A 25,781-nucleotide genomic window follows, 5' to 3' on the forward strand; every position below is an offset into this window, starting at 1 on the left:
TATTAAGTTTCTTTATGAGCAGTTACTAATAATTTAATTTACAATTCTTAACTATTCTAGTATTATACATTTACGGAGCTACTTAGTGAACATCTTATGGGGCTTCGAGGACTTATTCGTACTTCCTGACATTGTAAGTAAGTTGCGAAGCACCAAGAAACGATTTAAGGACAAAAAGCTTCGGATATGCACGTGAAATGTTAGGTCCCGTAATAGACCAAGCGCACCGGAACTATTATTGAAGGCCCTTAGCTGCTTTGACGCAGATATTATTGCCATTTAAGAAGTGCGATGGGGATGAAGACATTCAAATACAAAAGTGGAAATATCATAGTGAAACGTTAATCAATGCTGATGACTTGTATACCGTCGACGACGAGCTGAATTCCACTGTCAGGCAGGATGATCAATTCAATAGAAAACCAGCAATTCCGTATTTCCGACTTAGACGAAGTAAATACTATCTATCTAAGCCGCTGGAGCAGATCATTTCAAATCAGATGGAGATTTTTTAGAGTTTCGTTGCCCAATGAATGAATGAACATCAGTATTGTTTGCTAGATACTCAAAAAGGAGAACCTAATGACTTCTCTATCGTAATATATAAACGGCTAACGGTTTTAGATCAGGAAAGGTCAGAGTCGATCAAATATTTATATTAAGACAGATCCTGTAAACAAAAACGCAAGAACATCAAATAGAGAACTATCACCCTTTTACCGATTTCAAGGCCGCATATGACAGCATCTACAGGAACAAGCTTTAAAGAGCAATGTCTAGTCTTGGCATCCCCGCCAAACTCGTCCGTTTGTGCAGGATTACCATGAAGACATCACACTTGAAAGAATTGTACAAAGCTCCCACGACAACAGCAGATACACTAGGCAGGTTTAGATAACATAAGGGACTTCATTTAAAGTGTCATAAACTTCAAACTCATAACTTTACTAACTTCAGTTCATCGTACAAAAACTACCAAAAATATTATTGTCTACAAAACACTCCTCAGGCAATCTACAAAATCATCACAATTTATATTTTTTATTCGTTAAAAATTATTAACTTTTTTCAGTTTGACAAAGAACCTTAAATCAAAATAAATCATAGAGTTATAAAGTTCAGCCTTCCCTTCAGTTGAATGAAAAAAAAAGAAACAACAGCCATTTTGACATAAGTGGACTTGACTTAATAGTTGGGGAGATTTAACTTGACGAACTTTACAATAAAGTTGACTTAATTGGAAGGCAATTATTAGGAAGCTGGCCCATCAGTACTTGAAACTTGCCCTACTTGCAAGTCCTTTATGTTTCCTGAACATAACAAAAAGAAATATTTCTTATTTCTTTTTCAATTTGAGAAGGAACCCCTTTACACAAAAAATGAAAATGGAAATGTGAATATATAAATCCGATGAGTAAGAAAGTTGAGCTTTCAGTTATATGAAAAAAACATGATTAACTGTCATTTTGACTTGACTTGATGTTCAACTTCAAATGGTAGACATGTGCATTCAAGAAGACACAAGCGTCCTCAGGTTTTTCTCAAAACCCACCCCATCGGGTGCCTAGTACCTCAACTGAAGATTGGGTTCTAACCCCAGTGGAAAGTTGTTGGGGGCAGAAAACGAGAGAGGGGGGAGAGGTATTTCCACTAAGGCACCTCTCCTTATCCAGACGGAAGCGGACGAATTCTCGAGATGGAATCAACGATAGCGTTTACCGTTCCAGTAAGGTTGAACTACCTAGTGAACACCTTAAGGGCATCAACGACTTATTCGGAGCCCAGCACGGCCTGTAAGGAATGAAATATCCGGCTCCCCGTCCTCTGAGTTATACCAAGGATCTGGCCTTCCAGGTTGGCCACAGTGTGGGAATTCGCTAATCTAACGGAATTAAATTAATAGCGCTTACAAGTTTATATTTTTTTTTATTTTTTTTTTGCAAAATTGATCTTAAGCATGTGAAAAACTAAATTTAACTACAATCATTACTATATTTCATGAAATTTTTGATGTACAGAGCTCCAAAAGTACAAGTTTCTTGCCTTTTGCAGACCCATTTCAAAAAAATTAATTACGGTTACAAAAAAAAGTCTTTTGTTATATTTTCGTTCGAGAATCATGATGAATATATACAACAAAGAATAAAACTACTATTTCATACATATTAAGAAAATTTTGTGATTTACGGAGTTGTGAAGGTGCACTTTTTTTGCACTTTGGTAGACTTTTCTAAGTTTCGCAAAAAAGCAATTTGTTAATTCCAATTTGTAATGAATATACACAAAAATAAAATTAGACTAAATAATTTATACAGCAACTAACTTTTTATTGAGGGGACTTTAAACAAAATATAAATTAAAACCACAATCATTCACACTTTAGAAGAAAAAAAAATATTTTAAAAGAGTTTAAAATAGCTTAAGTTGTGACATTTAGAAGATCTAGGACTTCATGCTCGATCACATTTTTCTTTCATTTTGGAATGCACATGAGACTTGCGATGAAAGGATCAGAAGTTATCAACAGTCGATTGAAAAGATCTGTCATCGTGTGCAACCGCGATGTTTTTCTGGCGAATAGTTCCCGATATTTCCTATTCTCTTTGTTTCTTGCCTCTTGCGCTTCCTCCGAAAGTTGGCCAATTGGAAGAATGCAAGAAGCAATCACTTGTCTGCTATGAAATAATACTTTATGGACGCTTACTGGCATGTAATGGGAAATCGAGAAGCTAGGGCTTCTAAAAGAATGTGAAACCCTTTTAGAAGCTCTATATCAATTCCTGTTATTTCAGCCGTTTTATTTTCGTCTCGGAAGAATCGCCTTGCCGTATTGCCATCGTTCGAGTTGCCAGCTTGTTGAGTTGGCATGTCAATGCGTAAGCCAGTCTCCATTTTAAATCTTGTTTGTATGAGTTCTTTCCTGGCTTTAACCTTTTCCTTGCTTTCCTTCTCTTTGACTTGCCAAACCTTAACATCAAGCCTGTATGCTATATGAAGGATACACTCCATAAAACGAATCCAAGAATGGAGTGGACTTAACCCAAAGGACATTGAAAACGCATCCAAAGACTTTCTCGAAATAATAGTGGCATTATTCATTTCTGATGGCTTTGCACCGCATATGTACCTAACATGTTTGTGATGACGATGTCACAGGTGATAAGGCAGTGCATACTTTGCCATCTACCATTGTTAACAAAAATACTGGTTTAATTGTAACATGAAATTCTTCCTCATGGATTTCAATAGGTGCTAATGCGTTTATTTGCTCAGCTATCAGATCAACTTCCAATTTTATCAAGTCAGTCGTTTCCTTGGCAAAAACAAGTTTTATGGGGCGACAGTATCTTGTTGACGAGGGGGCAGGATTTTGCCAAATTATGGTCTTGATACGATCTTCCTGACAAAACATTTGAATTGGAACCATAGACACGCTGAAAAGGTTTTCGTCATAACATTCTTCAGACGTGTATTTTTGTTTATCCCATCCCCATTTAAAAATCAGAGATAATTCTTTAAGCCCTGTTTTAAAATCCTCACAATTCAACACATCTTTCTCTGCCAAACATAAACGCCTGACACTATGATCAACTAAGCTCTGAAGATCACATGTGGCAGCCGATTCTGACACAGTGTTCATATTAGGGTAGCATTTCTTCTTGGATTCTTTAATTTTGTCGTATGTGGGCATTAAATTTGGAACAAATTTGTTGAGTTTCTGACGCACAATCTCATATTGATGAGTGGATAGCTGCGCATCCACAATCAATGCTAGCGATTCATCAGCAGATAAAGAAATTCGGTTAGAGGACACTTTTTTGAGTAATTTCTTTAAATTTGTACCTTAATTAAATCAAAAGTAAATAAATGTTTATGATACAATATTGAAAACAAACCTTCTTTTGGGGAACTAAGTGCCAATTTTTTAATTATAGCAGCAGTATCTCTCTTTCCAACTTTCCTCAAGTTGTTTTCATAAGCCGTTCCAATTTCTTCAAAGCTATATGAATCCAAGAGGCTTTGCACTTTTTTCATTTTAATTTTTTCACAGCACTCTTCAACATTTTTTTTTGGCGTTCCTATTTTTTAATATTTGAAGTGGATGGAATTTCATCCAAAAATTTATGTGGCAGAGTTAGGGTTTCATTAAGCCAGGAAGAATTAATGCGTTCGAAAACGTCCCGTTTCCTACCACATTTGGCCCACCTCTCATTAATTTTAAAAGAAATCTGACTAACAGTCGCCTTAAGTGCTTTGATTGCATCCTCTGAAAATTGAATTCCATCAAAATAGCTTATAATAAATGAAAACACCGCTTCAACACGCTTTATTTTGGTTTTGGAAATCCAAACCCCAAAAATTTGTGTTTTTGTGATTTCGATAGACATTCTGCAAATTTCAAGAAACAAAACCATATGTGAAAAGCCTAAACGCACCATAAAAGTGAAACATTGACTTGTACGTACCACAAAAGACGACACTGGACACAACAAAACTAATATTAAAGTCAGAACACAACTTAGCCAAAATATTTTTTTTTTTGACACCACTTCAAATGTGAAAAAAAAAAATATTTTCGCACCTCTTCTGCAGCACTTTAGAGCTTTAAATGATAGATAATATTATATCAGGCTTTCAAATACATATAGTAACTAAACCGAATAACCCGAAATACATAAAGTTTTTCTCTCATGAATACAAAAATTTACTAAAAATGCCTATTTTTTTTTATCCCAACCACCAAATAAAAATGTAAACACCCTATAAACCAAAAATTTTACTTACTTTTCAGTTCACTGATATCGTATTTAATAACACAAATCAAAAGTTTTTATAAAAAACATACACAGGACTCACAAGAAAAGAAATACCAAAACTACTTTTGCAAGCCAATTGATAGTGAAATTATCACCAACTGCAACTTCAAGACTAATTATTTTTATTTTACATGCTTCCCACATACATTTTTTTTCTTATTCGCTTATTAGAAGGTTTAGGCTGCAAGTAAAACCTGTTTTCGCATCAATTTGTGCTACTCATTTTTTTAATTAAATTCCGCTAGATGAGCGAATTCTCACACTGTGGGGCTGTGCCGTCGGGGTGACTTCCTGACCACGTACAAAAACACATTAGTTGCTAAGCACCAACATGCCTCGGATACGGACGGATTCACTGTTGACAACCCACGCAAACGAAATAAAGTCAACGAACTTCGGATCTGTGCGTGGAATGTTAGGTCCCTTAACAGACCACGTGCAGCCGGACAATTAGCCGAAGCCCTAAACTGCCATCCAAGGAGTGCGATGGGATGGACAGGGCAAACGCATACTAAAAGACTGTGATGTATACTACGGCGACTGCTAAAGAGAACAAAGACACCGTCTATTTGGGTGTGGATTTGTTGTTGGAACTAGACTCAGGCAAAAAGTCTTGAATTTCAACAGTGTGACAATCCGCATCAAGGCTAAATTCGCCAACATAAGCCTAATATGCGCGCATGGCCCAACAGAGGAAAAAGATGAAGACACCAAAGACATATTCTTCGGGCTCTTGGACAAGGCTTATGAGCAGTGCCCTGGCTATAACATTAAAATTATCTTAGAGGTTTAAATGCCAAGCTAAGAAGAGAAGACATCTTTGGTGGCATAATCGGAAGATAAAGCCTGCACGACACCACCTCCGACAACGGATTCAGGCTGATCGATTTCGCTGCGGGCCAGACGTTTTGGTAGGTAGTACGTAGTTCACACATCTCAATATCCGCAAGGGGACATGAAAATCTCCTGATCAACTGTCAACTAGATCGACCACATTGCGATCGACGCACGTCACTTCTCCAGTATACTATCCGACCTTTCCGAGGGGCCAACATTGACTCGGACCACTACCTAGTTGTAGCCAAGGTACGGCTACGGATATCCCGATCCAAGCCAACACAAGGAAGTACTGTGAGAAGTTTCGACGTAGGACGGCAAGAGACTGCCATGTCCTTTTCCGATCGAGTCTCTAATAATCTCTTAAGGAGTCCTATGCTGCCTGCATTAAGCATTGAAAACCAGTAGCAACATTGCCTTGCAGACATCAGAGATGCCGTCTCTGAAGTGTTAGATTTCACACGGCCACAACAGCGAAACCCCTGGTTTGACGACGAATGCCGGCAAGCGCACGCAGCGAAACAAGATTTATACAAAATGGCGCTGCACAGAAGGACCAGAGCTGCTCGCGAGCCCTACGAGCAGAAGAGGAGAGAGGAACACCGGCTTCTTAGATGGAAAAAAAGAGAGCATGAGAAGCGCGTGATCGAGGAGATAGAGGGATGTCCAACAGGAATGAGGTTCGGTAATAGTACCAAAAGGTAAAAAAAACCTCCCAAGGGTACCAGCCACGAACCGAAGCTTGTAAAGACGATCAGGGGAACATCGTAGTAAAACCGCAGTCTATGTTGAGAATATGGAAAGACCACTTCTCCAAATTATATAACGGCTATGACGAACTGAATTCCGCTATAAGGGAGATAGAACCACTCAACCTAGGCGACGCAGATCAACGATTCCACCTACCCGACCTAGACGAAGTGAAGATAGCTATATCTAAACTTAAGTCAAACAAAGCTGCTGGAGCTGACGGCAGCACCGATGACTTGGTAGGGAGCATGCATTAACTCATCCTAGTGACTTACAACTCGCAACCATTCCGGTGTGCGAGTACTGTTGTCAGGAATGGAAGGGACCTACAATTTTATTGCCGAATCCGAACGGCTAGTTTGATAAAGCACCTTTTCATGACAAGAATTACTCTTGAAGGAATTGTCAATTCCTCGCAAGAGGTAGTATTCGCGAAAATTATTTTTTTTTTAAATTAAGGTGGCACAGGCAGGGATTGAACCCAAGACCCCTTGAGTGACAGTCCAACGCACTAACCATCATGCCACGGGTAATACATCATCTCTTTATTGATTTTAAAGTCGCGTATGACAGCATCTATAGGGAAGAGCTCTACAGAGCAATGTCTAGTTTTGGCATCCCTGTCAAACTTATCCGTTTGTGCAGGATGACGATGGAGAATGCACGCTGCTCTATCAAAGATCTCACCGATGCATTTGATGTCAAAAAAGGTTTTAGGCGATGCACTGTCATGCAACTTCTTCAATATCGTTCTGAACAAAATTGTCTCAACCGTCAACACTAGAGGCACAATCTTCCAAAGCTTCATCCAATTACTCGGATACGCAGATGGTATTGACGTAATTGGCAGATCAAAGCGTGATGTCAGTGGATCGTTTTTGAGCATTGCGACGGAAGCGAAGAAGATGGGTTTAGTGGTCAATGAGCGCAAGACCAAGTATATGCTGTCATCAAAAAAGGACATTGAACAACGATTTCTTGGACAAAACGTCACCATGGACAGTTATAACTTCTAAGTCTAAGGACTTTTACTACTTAACCTAGGCACCGCTATTAACACAGACATTGACACCAGCGCTGAAGTCAAACGAGGAATAACTCTTGCAAATCGCTGCTTCTTTGGACTTAGAAGGCAGTTGAGAAGTAAAATCCTCTCTCGAGCATCTAAAATCACCATCTATTAGACACTCATCATCCCGATTCTCATTTATGGCGCTGAGGATTGGACCCTGTCAAAAAGATGTGAACGGCTTAGGATGCTTCGTGAGAAAAATTCTTCGGGTGATTTTTGGTCCCGTACGCATAGATGGAGAATGGAGGAGAAGATATAACGACGTACTGTACGGGCTGTACAGCGACACTGACCTAGTTAGCAGAATCAAAGTCCAACGGCTTAGATGGCTGGGTCATGTAGAGCGAATGGACATCAGCGCTACAGCACGGAAGGTCTTCGAAACGAAACTGGAGACAGCTAGCTTGGGAACCAGCTGGCTGGAGACGCATGTTGGTTGAGGCCCAGGTCAGCCCCGGACTGTAGTGTCACCTTAAGTAAGTAAGACTTGACTTGATAGTTAGGGAGATATTTCTTGGCTAACTTTTAGTCAACTTTCCAACAAAGTTGCCATATTTCTAAGGCAATTTTTGGCAGCTGGCCAATCAGAAACTAGAAACTTGCCTAACTTTCAAGTCCCTTATGTCGTCTGAACGTGCCCATTGTTAATTTAAAAAAGAACAGAGCTGCTTGTAATTTTAAAGTTTCATGAGTTTGACAGGTCGAACGTCTATCAGCGTTTGTTGTATATTAAGGTTGTCTAAATACTTCAAAATGAAACACAGTTTTATTATCCTGTTTTGCCTTTGTATTTTGTTTTCTAATTTCAATTTAAATTTCAATATTCACCTTTTTTGGTATTTATATTTTTTGTTTTCTTTTTACACTCCTTTTTTTTAATTTTTTTTACTACATCTTGTTTTTATTACATTAAACAATAATTTTATTTCAAATATTATCATTTTCGATTTAAGTATTTTTGTGTTGTGTTTATATCATTTTAAGTCAATATTGTGTGATGCCCTATTTTTGTAAGCGCGTGTGTTTCATGTCCAATCGTTTTAATTTTTAATTATTTTCGAAATATATTTTTATTTTTTATTTTGCTTCTGTTTTGTATTTATTTTTTAATTAAGTCTTCTTTTTCTTATTTAAGTTTTATATTATTAGTTTTTTCGGTCGCAGATTTAAATTGTCAAGTAAAGCTGAGATTAGTTTAGTTTTTTTAAAATTTAAAGTGAGTGGGGGGTGGTAGTGGGGCAAAGAAGAAAGAAAGAAATTTTTACTTTTGATTTCTGCTTTATTTTCTCTCGTTTTTGATATCATTTTAGTTTTTTAAGCTTAATCCCGCATTTGTTTGTCTTTTGTCGTCGGTTGATCGGTCATCAAAAAAGGTGCAGGTTTGGAATATTTCTTTTTAAATTGTGATTTATTTTTTGATGGCATTTTTTTATTTTTAACACAAATATTATTTTAAACACGAACAAATAGCGATTTTTAATATTTTCTGTTTTTTTTTCTTTAATTTTATTTTTGAACAACAAACAGTTATGGAAAAAGTATTAAAAATAAAATTTGCAACGAAAATTGTAATAAAGTTTTTGAAAAACGCGCTTTTGTTGTTGTTTTTGCGAATTTATTTGAAAAAAAGAAAATAAATATATTTTGTGTGTATTTTTTTTTATTTAAATTTTAGCAGAACAAAAAATCGAGAGGTGTAAAATAAAAAAAAAAAAAAAACTTAAAACATAAATCACAGAAAACGAAATACAGTTATATAATAAAATTTTACTTCTTACATACATATTACACTTTAATATAAATTAACGACAAAATATTAAAATATAAATCAATAGACTAAATCTTAATTTAAATATTATTTAATTTAAAATTTGTTTGATTTGATTTTGTTTTTGGTTTGTTTGTTTTGAAATTTACTGCAAAATCATTTTATATATTTTCATGTTTTTTTTATTACAACGACTTTACTATAATTTTTGTTTTATCGTCTTACTTGCTATAGAACTTTTTTGTTTGTTAATAGAAATAAGTATTATTTAGCTTGGTTTAATTTTGTTTTTAAATTTAATCTCCGTTCTTTTAATTTTTTTCTTTTTAAACGCAGTATTTTTACAGTCAACAATAATAAAAGATTTATTCTTATTTAGTTTAAATATCATTTTAAAATAATCAATTTTGTTTGTTTAAAATGTTTGTATAAATTTAATTAATTTATTATTGCGTATTATTATTCAATAATTAAACATCGTGGTAGATGTTCTTTGAGATACTCAAAAAGTTCTTGACTGGCGCCCGGGCAATTGGTTAATTCCAATTCTTGAAGATGTCGCAATTGTATGAGGCTAGATAGCCCCGATGAGGTTAACAGGGGACAACCGGCTAACGATAGCACTTGTAGATTACGCATTGAGCATAAATGTTGCAGTCCAAAGTCTCGAACTTGTGAACACCAGCGCAGGAATAGAGCGGTAAGCGAGAGCATAGTTGAAATGTAGCCAACTCCAATATCAGTTATGTGAACGCATCTGAAAAATAAAACGGTAGATATGTTAACAATATGCTTATGTACGATTAACTGTTAATTTTAATGATACTAGAATTTTTGAGTTAAAAATTTTGTGAAGTTTGTGAAAAGATTGAAAACAATTAAAAAGTAGTTTCTTTGCTGTTGACATTTCTGAACATTATGATGACAAAAAAAGGCAGAGCGTGGTATGGCATTTTACATTCGTGTAGTACGGCTTAAGAACAAATCTTTGTACGTACTTGTAGTTCGACCAAATTTGGGCTTAGGGGTAAACTGATGGGCATTACTATTAGCACAAATATAACACTTGAACGTTTTAGGAACAGGAATACAGCTGAAGGCTTTTTAATAAGAACACAGTCTATTTAAATTACGTCAAGAAAGGGCGAGGAAGCAACATTACGACAATGTTCGAGTTAAAAAAGATTCATTCAACATCAACCTGGATTTTTGATACACGTCACCTAAACAGAAGACATCCTTGGTGGCATAATCGGGAGATACAGCCTGGGTGACACCACCTCTGACAACGGATTCAAGCTGGTCGATTTCGCTGCGGTGTGAGTCGTTCTGGTAGCTAGTACGCAGTTCACGCATCTCAATATCCACAAGGCGACATGGAAATCTATTGATCAATCAACCGTCAACCAGATTGACCACATTGCGATCATAGCACGACACTTCTCCAGTATCCAGGATGTCCGAACATTCAGAGAGCCCATCATTGACTTGGACCACTACCTCGTTGTAGCCGAGGTACGGCTACGGATATCCCGATCCAAGCCAAAACAAGGAAGTACTGTGAGAAGATTCGACGTTAGACGGCTACAATCGCAAGAGACTACCATGTCCTTTTCCTCACGAGTCTCTAATAACCTCTTAAGGAGTCATATGCTGCCTGCATTAAGCATTGAAACCCAGTGGCAACATTGCCTTGCAGGCATCAGAGATGCCACCTCTGAAGTGCTAGGTTTCACACGGCCACAACAGCGAAACCCCTGGTTTGACGAAGAATGCCGGCAAGCGCACGCAGCGAAACAACAGGCATACAAAACAGCGCGGGCGCTGCACAAAAGGGCCAGAGCTGCTCGCAAACTCTTCGAGCAGAAGAGGAGAGAGGAACACCGGCTTCTTAGTTGAAAAAAAAGAGAGTATGAAAAGCGCGCGATCGAACAGATAGAGGGATGTCACAACAGGAATGAGGTTCGTAAATTTTACCAAAAGGTAAAAAAAACCTCTCAAGGGTACCAGCCACGAACCGAAGCCTGTAAAGACGATCAGATCACTTCTCTAAATTATATAACGGCGATGACGAACCGAATTCCACTGTAAGGGAGAAAGAAGCACTCAACCTCGACGACGCAGATCAACAATTCCGCCTACCCGATCTTGCCGAAGTGAAAATAGCTGTATCTAAACTTAAGTCAAACAAAGTTGCTGGAGCTGACGGCATCGCTGCCGAACTATTCAAAGTAGCAGGCGATGACTTGGTACGGAGGATGCACCAACTCATCTGCAAAATATGGTCGGAAGAAAGCATGCCCGATGAGTGGAATCTCAGCATAGTTTGCCCAATACATAAGAAAGGAGACTTTTTAAACTGCGCCAATTACAGAGGCATCAGTCTCCTTAACATTCCGTATAAGATCGTCGCTGCCGTATTATGTGAACGTCTGAAGCCATTCGTCAACAACCTGATTGGTCCTTATGAGTGTGGCTTCAGACCAGGAAAGTCCACTATCGATCAAATATTCACACTACGGCAGATCTTGAAAAAAGCCCAGGAACTTCAAATCGAAACCCACCATCTCTTTATCGATTTTAAAGCCGCGTATTACAGCATCTATAGGGAACAGCTGTACCGAGCAATGTCTAGTTTTGGCATCCCTGTCAAACTTATCCGTTTCTGCAGTATGACGATGGAAAATGCGCGCTGCTTTATCAAGGTCGTACAATATCCCACCGATGCATTTGATGTCAAAAAAGGTTTAGACAATGCGATGCACTGCCATGCGACTTCTTGAACATCGTTCTGGAAAGAATTATGCAAAACTCAACTGTCAACACTAGAGACACAATCTTCCAAAGGTCCATCCAATTACTGGGATACGCAGATGATATTGACATAATTGGAAGATCAAAGCTTGATGTCAGTGGAGCGTTTTTGAGCATTGCGACGGAAGCGAAAAAGATGGGTTTAGTGGTCAATGAGGGCAAAACCAAGTATATGCTGTCATCAAAAAAGGACACTGAACGACGACGTCTTGAACAAAACGTCACCATGGACAGCTATAACTTCGAGATTGTTAAGGACTTTGTCTACCTAGGCACCGCTATTAACACAGACAATGACACCAGCGCTGAATCAGACGAAGAATAACTCTTGCAAGTCGCTGCTTCTTTGGATTCTTCTTTGGAATTAGAAGGCAATTAAGAAATAAAGTCCTCTCTCGAGCATCTAAAATCACCATCTATAAGACACTCATCATTCCGGTTCTCATTTATGGGGCTGAGGCCTGGACCCTGTCAAAGAAAGATGAGAGCGTCTTAGGATGCTTCGAGAGAAAAATTCTTCGGGTGAATTTTGGTCCCGTACGCATAGATGGAGAATGGAGGAGAAAATATAACGACGAACTGCTAAGATGGCTAGGTCATGTAGAGCGGATGGACATCAACGCTCCAGCCCGGAAGGTCTTCGAATCCAATCCCGAGGGACGGCGCAGTAGAGTTAGACCGCGGACTCAGGTGGCGCACGCAGGTGGGAGAGGACGTCAACCAACTTGGCGTGCGAAACTGGAGACATGAAGCTAAGGACCGAGCTGGCTGGAGACGCATGTTGGTTAAGGCCCAGGTCCTTCCCGGACTGTAGCGCCACCTTAAGTAAGTAAGTAAGTCACCTAAAGGGTTGGTTGGTGAATTTAATAAGCTTATTATATTTTGTCAAAGCAGTTCTACAGGAAGTTAAGAGTAATATGGACAACGAAATAATCAATTGGATTTGAAGTTTCAGACAGGAGATCATTTATAGAATTAATTAAAAGCGTCGAGTCGAGACAAAATGCGGGTTTAAAACTTGAAACCGCCCAAACAACTATGTAAATTAAAATATGACCTTATACTTTCTTCAAAACGATGTAAGGATTTGTTCGATGAGATAAACCATCAGATCACTTGTGGACTTTTTCCTGCGAAAACGGAACTGCCGGTCATTAAGACCTCGAGATAAGCTAATAATTAATCTGCGCTTCCAAGACCTTGGAAGAAGAAACGTTATTACAATGAGTCGATAATTTGAAGTATGTGCAAAATAAAGGGTAGATTTTGGCGCCCTGTGGCGGCCATTTTGTTTTGGTTACATTTGTCAAATCTTTTTTTTTATTATTCAGTTGCTTATGCCAAATTATCAAGGCGATTATTGAACAGCACGTTTAAATGATGAAACTTTGTTACCAAAACGAGTGTTCGTTTGCGAAAAAATTGCGGGCATTGCGCCGATTTTACGGTAGATGTGCAACCGAATTACCCTTTTTTTGTTTTTCTTGTTTAGGAGAAATGCGCGTACGAGTAAAAATGAATTGAAATATCAACGACGATGTCAACATTTATGTTTGTTTTGAATGTTCTCGACGAACTGAGCTGTCAGAAAGACAGGAAGGAAGTTTGAGAATGATGGGGAATTTAGAGGTTATTATTTATTTATTTAATTCGTTAAAATCTAACGTTAACAATATTTAAAAAAATTCTTATAATCTAATAATATCTAATATCATAATTTATATTTATTATACAATACTGTTGAAAAACATAAGTTTAAATTGTTTACATTTTATATTATCATTTACAGATTCTAAACAAAAATGAAATTCGTTATAAATTGTTATTAACTGATTGAGAGGGCTACATACACCATAGTTTGATCTGCTAAATATTTGAATAATAGGTTGCTGTCGCCTTAAACTTGCACGACTGAAACTGAAATTTAATTTACTTAGAACTGATGGTAATGATATCGAACCATTAATAATCCCAACAATAAAACAAAATTGTAAATACTTTCTGTGGTTAGTCAAAGAAGGGAGGCTGATCTTTGAGAATAAGGAGGAAATAGATTTTCCCTTGCCCATGGAAGAGACCGAAGACAGAAACGCAGAAACCTTTTTTGGATCGCTTCAATTCTTGAAACATGTATTGAGTAATAAGGTGACCATACCACACAGCCGTATTCTAAAATTGGTCTAACAAACGAAATAAATAGAAGTTTAAGAACATAAGGATCCCGAAAATCACGACCGAATCTTTTAATGAATCCAAGAACCCTATTGGCTTTCTTAATTATATAACTTAAATGATCATTAAATGATAATTTGGGATCTAGAATAATACCTAAGTCAGAAAACATAGAAACTTTACATACCGGACAAGAATCAAACATATAGTCGTACAAAAACGGAATTTTTTTACGTGTAAAACTCATAGTTTTACATTTGTCAACATTTAAAACAAGTCGGTTTTTATTGCACCATTCCCTAAATATTGTTAAGTCTTCTTGTAATAATAAACAGTCAGAGGAGGATTTTATACTTTTGAAAAGCTTAATGTCATCAGCATAAATAAGGACAGACGAGTTTTTTAAGTTTGAAACCAAGTCGTTAATAAATAAAACAAATAAAATAGGACCTAGGTGGCTGCCCTGAGGGACACCAGAATTGACAACAAATTGAATTGAACTTTCATTACGAAACAAAACAGAATAACGACGATTTTTTAAGTATGAAGAAATCCAATTTATAAAATTGTTGTTAAATCCTAGATGGTATAATTTTAGAATTAGTGTATTGTGACATAACTTGTCAAAGGCTTTACTAAAGTCAGTAAATACGCAATCAACTTGCCCGCGTTTTTCAAATACATCTAGACAAAAGGACACGAAGTTAAATAAATTAGTTACAGTGGATCTCTTTTTGACAAAGCCATGCTGGCTATCACAAATAAGAGAACTACAATGAAAAGAAAGAACATTACTCACAATTGACTCAAAGTTTTTTTTGGGAAGTGTTCGCAAAGTAGAGTCTGAGAGCGGGGCAAAATAAGATGAAGATTTTCGTTCGTGCGAGAGAATGAGATGCGATTCCGATATGTTACGATAAATGGTTGCAAAGAGTTTGCTGAATCTTCTCTGGTATGAATGTACTAAATGGATAGGTTGAGGAAGAGGTTTGAAAGTGTGAGTCTTTCTTTTGATACCGGTAGTCAAGACTGTTAGAAAACCGACATTTAAAAGTCATTTGAAGTTGACAGTGGTTCATCCTCTCCCGAAAAAGGGAAAGGACAACTCCAACCCGTCAAATCTTCGATTGATAAGTCTTCTTCCGAGTATCAGCAAAGTTTTCGAAAAGATCATCAATAGGGCCCTGACTAAGTGGGCTGGGGACAACAAAATAATTCCGGATAAACAGTTCGGGTTCAAGGCGGGTCATGACACAATTCATGCTGCGTTTAAACTCGTTTCTGATATCCAATGGTTGATTTGGAAAAGGCCTTTGACACCGTATGGTTAGAGGGTCTTTACCTAAAACTGAGCAGGCTTGGCATTAGCAAGCCATTGTTGTATATACTTTATGATATGCTTAACGGTAGAAAGTTTATTGTCAAGACTGGAAATGTAACTTCTACCACAACATTCTCAATTAAAAATGGTCTTCAGCAGGGAGCGGTGAATTCGCCGATTCTCTTCAGCATTTACACCAGCGATCTGATAGTAGTAGTCTTTCAAAGGGAATTGCGTACGCCGACGATCTAATTGCGTACAGAACGGCACGAAAGTTTAAAGTTATTAGAATTCTTTTGCAGCGTGATTTCAGCTATATTGCGATGACTGGAAACTGAAAATATATGTCCAGAAGTCGGAGACAATTATGTTCTGGACTATGTTGGCTAGGGTCACGAGGGATACGTGCAAGAATTGGCGCAAGATGGTCATCGTTGATATTCACATATTACAGCAGAAAAGATTTTATAGGTGACGTTAAGTAGAAAGCATGCTTCCGACCATATCTTACAGATAAGTTGGTGCATGCTCCTACCAACTTATCTCCAGCTGCTTTAAAGAGCTCGGCATTCAAGCCACCCGCTCCAGCCGCTTTATTAGACTTCAGCTTACATATGGCAATCTTTACTTCGTCAAAGTTGGGAGGACTGGATTGTTGGCTTTCGTCGTCTATGTTGAATAGATCATCCTGCCTGACAGCGGAATTCAGTTCGTCGTCACCGTTTTACAGTCTGCAGAAGTGGTCCTTCCACATACTCAGCATTGACTGCGGTTCCACTATGAGGCCACTTTCGTCTTTGAAGCCTTTGGTTCAAGGTTTATGTACCTTCTAAAAAGTCGGTGTTACTCTCGCCTCTTCTGCTCAACGAGCAGCTCTCGTTCTTTCATGCAGCGGACGTACGAAGTTCGTTGTCCTTATTTCGTTTGCTTGGGTTGTCAACAGTAAATCCATCCGTATCCGAGACTTGTTGGTGCTTCTCAACTAGGATATTTTTAAGTGGTAAGGAAGTCAGCCCGACGGCACAACCCCCAACCTGGAGGGCCAGATCCTTAGTATAACTCCAAGGATGTGGAGCCGGATAAACCACTACTTATAGGCCTGGGCGGTTAAGTCCTAAAAGCCCTGGAACTGTGGACGCCACCGTTGATTCCATCTCGAGAATTTCTCCGATGCCTTCTGGATAAGGAGAGGTGCCTTATTGGAAACACCTCCCCCCTCTGTCGTTTGCTGCCCCCAACAACTTTCCACTGGCGTTGGAACCCAATCTCCAGTTATGGAACTACACATCCGATGTTCACCACGGGAAGGTGAGAGTAGGAGTTGATAGACAGAGGTGGGTTTTGAGAAAAACCTGTGGACGCTTGTGTCCTCTTGAATGCACATGTCTACTATTTGAACAAATCTAAGATTAAGGTCGTTGAAATGCAGAACGATGACTTTTTCAATTTCTAAATTTCAATGGAAATCTTTTAATGAAGATTGTGTCAAATTAACTTGCAGACCGTCATCACCGGCCGCTTTGTTTGACTTCAGCCTGGTGATGGCTAGTTTGATCTCCCTCTGGTTGGGTGGGTGGAACCCTAGATCGTCACTCAAATAGATTTGACGTGGCTTCTCGCTGGCAGAATCGTTGATTACATTACCTCTAAGCAGCTAGTTGAAATGATCTCTCAAGATTTTTAGCATTGACTGCGTCTTGACTACTATAGCTTCTATTTGATTTATGATGCATACTTTTACTTTTCAATATCATGTATTAATACATTTTAGAAAAACAAATTTATTCGTCACGAAACAAATTTAAGTTGATACGAACTGTCAAACTTTATTCGCGTTCCACATTATCCACACACGCAACGAATAAAATAATAGCACGTACTTAACCTCATGTTTTGGTTTCGTTGGTGAATAATATTTGACTATGACTTCTTGAAAAATTCGCGACGAATTAAAAACTCTCATGTGAAAGAAATGTCAAAATCGACGAATATTCGTTCATTCGTTGGTCGTGCTCATGTAAACAGTGCCGAATCTTTACTCACACAATTAGAACTAAAAATTCTTTGTATTTGCATTGACCAACTAAAAAATATTGCTTTGACTCAGAATTCAACTTCACCCACATGCAAGCCCCGCCGCACCACCTCATGCCACACGTATTTAGCGTCATCTGGACCTGTTAAACTTTGTGGGATGTATCTATGTACTTCAATTTTTAGCTTATTTTATATTCATAGAAAACCAAATTGAATTCTACATAAAAACCAATTAGAATGTTTAATTCGAGGAGCTGCAGCAGCAACAGAAGCAGCTAAAGACACTTTGCTTTATTATGCTCCTTTGTTCAAACAATAAAGTCATTTTGATTCAATTTCACAGCCACCCGCGCTTCCGATTCACGGCTTCACAATTTATATTGAGTTTATATTCAATTATATACAGTAAGACCCGGATAAGTGCCTTGCATTAAAAGAAGAATTTAATGAATGTTATTTAAAGAATAAATAAAAGTTTAATAGTTTTTTATTATTGAAATTTATGGCGTGATACATAAGAGAGAGCTTAAATAAAAAGAAGTAGTTATGTTTTTCAGCTTTAAAAGTAAACCAAAATGTTTTATTTAATTTTTTTAAATAAAACGTATTTATGCGGTTTTGGCACTTTAACCAGAGCCATTTATTCGGGTTTTACTGTAATGTATCGCATTGACATGACATGTCTCTTACCTATCTAGAGTAAGCTCCTCCAATTGATTTAAATCACAGGCAATGTATTCTAAAGAAGAATCTGTTATTCTTGGACACCAGGATAGATCCAATGCACGAAGTTTTTGTAGATTCTCAGCAATTAATTCGACTCCGTCGTCTGTCAGTTTACTGCAACCTGATAGACTCAATACCGTCAAATGTGGTAGCGAATGAACTGCAAATAAAAGAATTTAAACAAAATTATAAAACTATGTAAAATCTTTTTTATATTTTTAATAAATTTATATGATTTAAAAATCAAAAAAAAAATAAATAAATTGTAACGTAAGTGGAGGCTGTGGTGGCCGTGGCGGCGGCGAAGGTACTCTCCAAGTGCTAGTTGTACAAATGAAGGTAATTCATATCGTATTGATTTTATTTACCCACAAAATGGAGCGCCTATATCGCTAACTTCTAGCAGCTACCTAGATTTTAAAACCACATTCGATTAAAGCCACAGAACATTTCTCGATGATGAATTTATATTTACATGATAGTAACTTATAACTCTGCATTGCTTTAATATGAACTTATAAGTCTTTAAAAGAATATCTTAGCTCTCAGGGATTTTTAAGTATGAGTATTGGAAAAAGCAGTTTGTGGTTTTCTATTTGGCTCATTTTTTAACCTAGTTAAAGGGTGTTTTTTCCTTAATTACACTATCGGCAAAATTAATGCTATGATCTTCTACTTGAATGGTTGATACAACCTCCAATTCAAAAGTTTTGTCACTGAATACACATTGATCTCTTTCATTGGGCTAAATTTCATCATTAACAATGAATGACAACAAATACATTAAAAGTGGTCGGATATAACGTCCCCTTTAAATAATGGCTGAATCAAAAACACGCTTTACGTTTACGTTTAAGTACAAGTTCAGCCATAGGAATTCAATGCATGCTATCACAATGGAGCTTTGACCTAACGTTTCGTTTGACAATCGTAAGGAAAAGAACGTAATGTAACTCCAAACGGAAGCTCTAGTTCATGGCTGAAACACATACACGCTTCAGCTTCGGCTTCGTCTCCGTTACGTTAGGCCCGCTTCGAGGTTGCTTTGAATGACATTTCTATTATTTCATCCCTCCAAAGAGCAAATATTTTATTTGTTGACATTTTTTTACTACTGATGAGCTGTCAGACAAAGCAAATGTTCAGAAAATTGAACTAGAGCTTTCGTTTGGAGTCACATTACGTTACATTACATTCTTTTCCTTACGATTGTCAAACAAAACGTGAGGTCGAAGCTACATTGTGATAGCATGCATTGAATTCCTATGGCTGAACTCGTAAACGTCAGGCGAAATCGAAGCTGAAGCGTGTATGTGATTCAGCCATCAATTATCTGACCATTTGCTTTGTCTGACAGCTAAACAGCTGTAAAAAAAATGTCAACACACAAAATATTTGCTCTTTGGAAGGATATGCACACATATGCACAATTTGTTGCCTAAATATTTGATTGTGTGTACATTTTTATGGACATCTACCACTCTACGTTTAGAAGTTATTTTTTTTAAATCATGATTTGTATGTTCTTGTGGGTGGATACCACGCCCCCATCTTAGAAACTCTTTTGGCTCCAGAGCTTTTTTCGTTTAAAATGATTAGTTCCAGAACTTGCCTAGAAACTGTAGTGTTTTTTTTATTGTAAATATGTAGCTTAAGCAAGTCGACGAAGTAAGACTTAAAACCTGTTGTTTTCCATATCACTTTGAAAATGATTTAAAGGAAGGATACAAAAATAATATTGAAAAGTAGAATTATGATTCTTTGAATTAAATTTAAATTGTCGTCAACTCAAGAACTTTTGATTAATCTACAAGAAAGTTAAAAAAACTGCACAAAATTTGCATCCTCAGTTTTGTGTGTCAGTTGAAAAAGTTGACTTGACTTTTTGATTTAAGTAACAGCACAAAAGTATGGATAAAACTGGAATGTTGTTAGAACCTATGCAAACAAAATATCTTCCTAAAAAAACTTAAACAAGAAATTTTTGAATGAGAACATTTGTATGCAAAGCGAATAAACAAGTCGAGAATGTGTACGTTCTCAAACATAACCCCATTTTCTATCTTTTTCCCATCATTTGACATGACAGAGTTGTAACATTATACCTATCTACCTACTAGTAGTAGGAATATACTCTAGCTAAAGTACATCCACATTCTTCTCCTGATTATTATTGGCCTGCGGTACTCCGCCGCAGTCCGCACTGCAACGAACGACAAACACGACAGGAATAGCATACAAAATGAATGCGACTCAGTACTCTTTCTGGCCGGGCTAATGTGAAGGAGCACTAAAAATAAACATAAACAATGTTGAGCGCACTATATATGCTCTAAAGGAGGATCCAGCTTTGACCTAATTTAATCGCTGGCTGTGTAAATGTTTTCTTTCATTGCAATCTAAAATAAATAAAGGAATAAAAATGACACCAGAATGTCGCATGTTATGGCTTAGATAATATAACATAGAATTGGTTATGTCAAAATGAGTAGGAAAACTAAGTTTATAGCATTCGACATTCTTGATGTGCGGCTGAAAAAAGAATCTATGCTTCCTCTTTTTTGGTACATCAATACGACTTGCAACATTTTACTTTTTTTTTAAATTTCATTTATAATTTTGACATATTACAATTTGAACATCGATTTAAGATTAGGTGGTATTGGGTTGTGGTTGTGTTCTCTTTCTTAGCCCAAACACTTAGAAAACAAAAAGTAAAAATTCCTTTTCTCTATAAATATGACATTTAGTTTCCCAGTAAATGACTTTAATAATAATATCAAAACATTAATTTCCTTTTAATATCAAGATTGATCGCAAATAAGAAATAGGTTACGTCAATGGATTGGTGAGGTTCTGAACTTCACAAAAGTGTAAATAAATTACACTGTAAAGTTTATTATTATATTATTTGTGGGTCAGGTTAGGATTAGAGAGTAATTCCTCCTGTTTGATTCTATGAATTCCATAGTATTAGAACTGTGTAAACGTGTTTTTTGATAAGTTCAAAAATGCTTAATACGTACATACCTCACAGAAAGTAAACAACAGGTACAGCGCTTTTCAAAAAGAGTTTTAATTTTGACAGCTATTTAAACAGCTTTCACTTTTAAAGCTGTCGTATTTGGATATTTGACAGTTGAAAACTACTCCATTACTAAAAATGTATCCATACAACTTTCAAGAACAGATTCAAATTAGCAGAATGCACTACAAATATACTGAACATTTTTCTGTCACAGTCCTCAGTTTTGGCAGAAATATCTCTTGGTCGTAGTATTTTTCGAAAATACGAGTAACACGGGCAGGCGTGGCGGCCGTTTGATGACATCGTTTTCCATAAATAATGGCATAGCTCACAATAAAATACTATTTTTTTAAACCTTTTTTAAAATACTTGAAAGTTCTTAATGGCTGAATCACAAACGCGCTTCAGCTTCGACATCACCTGATGTTTACAAGTTCAGCCATAGGAATTCAATGCATGCTATCACAATAAAGCTTCGACAATTGTAAGGAAAAGAATGTAATGTAACGTAATGTGACTCCAAACGGAAGCTCTAGTTCAATTATCTGAACATTTGCTTTTTCTGACAGCTCAACAGCTGTAAAAAAAATGTCAACAAACAAAATATTTGCTTTTTGGACGGATGAAATAATAGAAATGTCATTGAAAGCAACCTCGAAGCTGGCCCACCGTAACGCAGACGAAGCCGAAGCTGAAGCGTGTTTGTGATTCAGCCATAAAGTTTTTCAAACCAAATACTTACCCCGTACGTAAAAAGGAACCTACTACGAATGTCCTTTTACTTCCTTTCTGTAAGTACACATAAAAAGTTTCTACCTATCCGATGCTCATTTACCCGCCCCTTCCGGGCTACAGTAACTATATACTTTCATAAACCTTTATGTTCATGTTAAGGTTGATATGTGAGGAAAGACTAGGACTTTAATTTGTTGCAGTTATTTGTGTGCTGTCATCCTATCTCGGAATACGTGAACAGAAATTCAAATATTATTTTTCTGTTTGTTTTTGCGCAGACGAAGACTTAATGTGGGTCATTATATTATAGTGACACAATCTTTGTGTGTGATGCGGTTAAAAAGGAAAAAGCGAAATAATATCTCTAAATAAAACCTCAGAAACTCAATCGGTTAGACCTATTTCCTCTATCGCCATTATTTTATTATTGTCATCATTATCTTTAATACCTAACATCACTTCATCTCACAGAGCTATGCCATTTCCCTTGCCAGAGATTTTGATACCAATTTTTATTTTGATTTTATAAAAAGTTCTCGCCAAATGTCTGATGTTATTTTTGTATATACGCAAATATAGCTGATTTGACTTTTGTGAAGGGCTGACTTTATTTGCATTATTTCTTCATAGGCTTCTGAATTTGAAATTTGTATTTATTAAGTACTTTCAATGCTAACGTTAAGTTAAAAATATTAACTTAAACCCAAACTTAAAATAAACGTAGTTTCAGTTTCTTAACAGGCCGACTCAACTAGAGATAATTTCTCTCAGAATACTCATCCTGACATGAAAATTCTAATGGAGTCGCGTTGTTTCATCTTATGATATGATGTTAGCGATCTCTCTCTGCTATTTTGTCTTGACATCGATGTCTGATATCAAATTTGACGTTTGAGTTTTTTTTTCCTTTTTTGTGTGTGGATGACAACTCAATTTCATTATTTTGTGTGTCTCAAACCGACAAGTATTCATTTGGCGCGAACAAAAAAAAAATGACTGTGTTAAAAAAAGTCGGCATTTGCAGTTTTTTTGTTAGATTCATATATTTAAAAGGATTAAATCAGGTAATAACACATTTTTATACGAAATGCGTTTTTGACAAATCTTTTTAAACAGCACAATCATGAGTGAGTGGAAACTTTCCCAAAATGAAACCAAGCTACTGATAAACTTGTACAGGGAAAAGGAGTGCTTGTGGAACTACAAGAGCAACCTATACAAGAGGAACGATTTGAAGAACAAAGGTTTGGGCATCCATATCCCAAGCAATGAACAAGGACATCCTACAGAAATTTTGATAGTCTTCTCCTTGATCCCAGAGTAAATCATGGACGTCCCTTAGTGTAAGGAAGGGATTAATCCAAAAACGATGTTTCCGTTTAGCTTCCTGCGCTTTGCTCATTTCTAACTCTTCAAGATTTTCCAACACTTGCAGAGCTTTAAGTGTACGCATTGCACCATGTTTACGCATTCTTTTCGCCATCGCCCTTAACCAACCGTATACAATTATTATTATTATTCTTTTGACAAAACAAATTATTATTAAATTGAAAAACAAACGAATTTCTACACAAAAGCCGAAAAATTGTGGGAAGAATTTTTTTTATTGTTTGACGTTTGACGTTTTTCAGAGATGAATTCACTTTAACCTCTCTTGCTCAAATGAGATGTCAAGACATAAACTGCCCAGCGAAGAAAAAAAAAACTTCTAATTTTAATGTCAGAGATCTGGTTGGCGATACAGATATCAAGTGAATTCGGCCTGTAAAGTAGTATTCACATGAGCGCGACCAACGAACGACGAATGAATTACAAAATGTGAGTTTATATACGTTTGAAGACATATTTCCACACAAATTCTTAACAAAACGATAGCAATATAATTTTTATTTGATTTATGATGCATACTTTTACTTTTCAATATAACATATTAATAAATTTAAGAAAACAAATTTATTCGTCGCGAAAAATATTATAGTTGATCGAACTGTCAAACTTTATTCGCGTTCCACATTATCCACACTCGCAACGAATAAAATAATCGCGCGTACTTAACCTAAAAATCATTCTTATTTTGGTTTCGATGGTGAATGGTGTTCGGCTGTGGCTTCGACGAATTAAAAACTCTCATGTGAAAGAAACGTCAAAATCGACGAATATTCGTTCATTCGTTGGTCGTATGTCGTGCTCATGTGAATAGTACTTAAAGGGCCTTGCACATGAGAGTGAACAACGAATGAACGATTGGACGAACAAACGTGATTTTAAACATTTCAAAAAGTCAATTTCAAACAAAAACACATTTAAATTATAAGAAACCCATTGACACTGATCTAAGGATACTATAATTTTCTTTTTGTTCTCTAAAACAAAAAGATTTTATAAAAACAGTTTGGTATTAATGAATTGCAATGTGGTTGCTACGAATTGTCAAACTCTATTCGCGTTCCACATACCATCCACACTTCCAAGAATAAATTGTTTGCCAGCAACATAACCTCAAAATTATACCACTTGTGTTTTGTTTTTGTGTGAAAGATCATGGCTGAGGAAAACATGGAGAAAAGAGTTATTCAATTCGTCGCTACCTGCGAATAGACATAAAGCCCATGTCAAAGAAAATTCACATAGTTCGCAGTTCATAGCTCATGATACTTAAGGTGGCGCTATGCTACAGTCCGGGCGGACCAAGATCTCAACCAACAGCTGTCTCCAGTTCATAACGCCAAGTTGGTTAAGGTTCTCTCCCAGCGATTTGCAAGAGTTATTCTTCGTTTGATTTCAGAGCTGGTGTCGTTGTCTGAATAACTTCCTCAAAATTATACCTGTCTATGGTGATGTTTTGTCCAAGACGTCATCGTTCAATGTCCTTTTTCGATGACAGCAAATACTAATTGATCACTAAACCCAGCTTCTCCGCTTCCGTCGCAATGCTCAAAACCGCTCACTGACATTACGCTTTGATCTGCCAATATCATGGGCGTATTCGAGTTTTTGGATAAACCATTGGAAGAATGTGAGTTTAGTGTTAACAGTTGATTTTTGCACAAATATTGACGATGTTGAAGAAGTCGCATAACACTGCATCGCCTTGTCTAAAACCTTTTTTGAAATCAAATGCATTGTTGAGTTATTTTGGGACCTTTAAAGAGCAGTATGCATTTTTATCCTAATTCTGCACATACATAAAATAAACAGTAATGGACCGAGGTGACTCGCTTGAGGTACACCAGAATTGACTTTAAATTGACATGAATCTATCTATCTTTAAGATATGACGAATTCCACATAACGAAACTGTCGTTAAGTCTAATTTAGTTTAATTTGTTAAGAAGAATTGTATGGCTTATTTTTTCATATGCCTTGTTGAAGTCTTTAAAGATGCAATCTACTTTTGAGTGCCTTTTCGAATGCATTTAAACAAAACGTTGGAGAATTGTAATAAATTAGTAATTGAAGATTTATTTTATTTTATTTAGTCAACATCCATGTTGACTTTCACATATTAAATTTGTAAAACATTTTAATAGACTAGCCTTAGGTGTGAATAGTTCGAAAGATCTAAGAAACTAGAATATTTCAGAGACTTCTTGAAAAGAAGAAACAAGGAGTTCAAAATATAAAACACACATTTTTTAAACATAAATTATAATATTCAATCAGGACGACCTGTCACGTATAGAGACTTTAAAAATCGAAAAATC

At 36.6% G+C, this 25,781-nt stretch overlaps 1 protein-coding gene across 1 annotated transcript in view; it reads right to left on the minus strand.

The window, feature by feature from the left end:
- Positions 1–9,099: 9,099 nt before the first annotated feature.
- The window catches only part of LOC129940349 (F-box/LRR-repeat protein 16), a 173,124-nt gene continuing 156,442 nt past the window's right edge, over positions 9,100–25,781 (minus strand). The window contains exons 5-6 of the mRNA XM_056048659.1: positions 18,279–18,474; positions 9,100–10,001 (exon numbers count right to left, since the gene is read on the minus strand). Of these exons, the coding sequence (XP_055904634.1) occupies positions 9,704–10,001; positions 18,279–18,474 (494 nt within the window). The 3' untranslated portion in view covers positions 9,100–9,703. The remainder of the gene's footprint in view (positions 10,002–18,278; positions 18,475–25,781) is intronic.

The sequence above is a fragment of the Eupeodes corollae genome, chromosome 1 (assembly GCF_945859685.1).
Source record: "Eupeodes corollae chromosome 1, idEupCoro1.1, whole genome shotgun sequence".
NCBI lineage: Eukaryota > Metazoa > Arthropoda > Insecta > Diptera > Syrphidae > Eupeodes > Eupeodes corollae.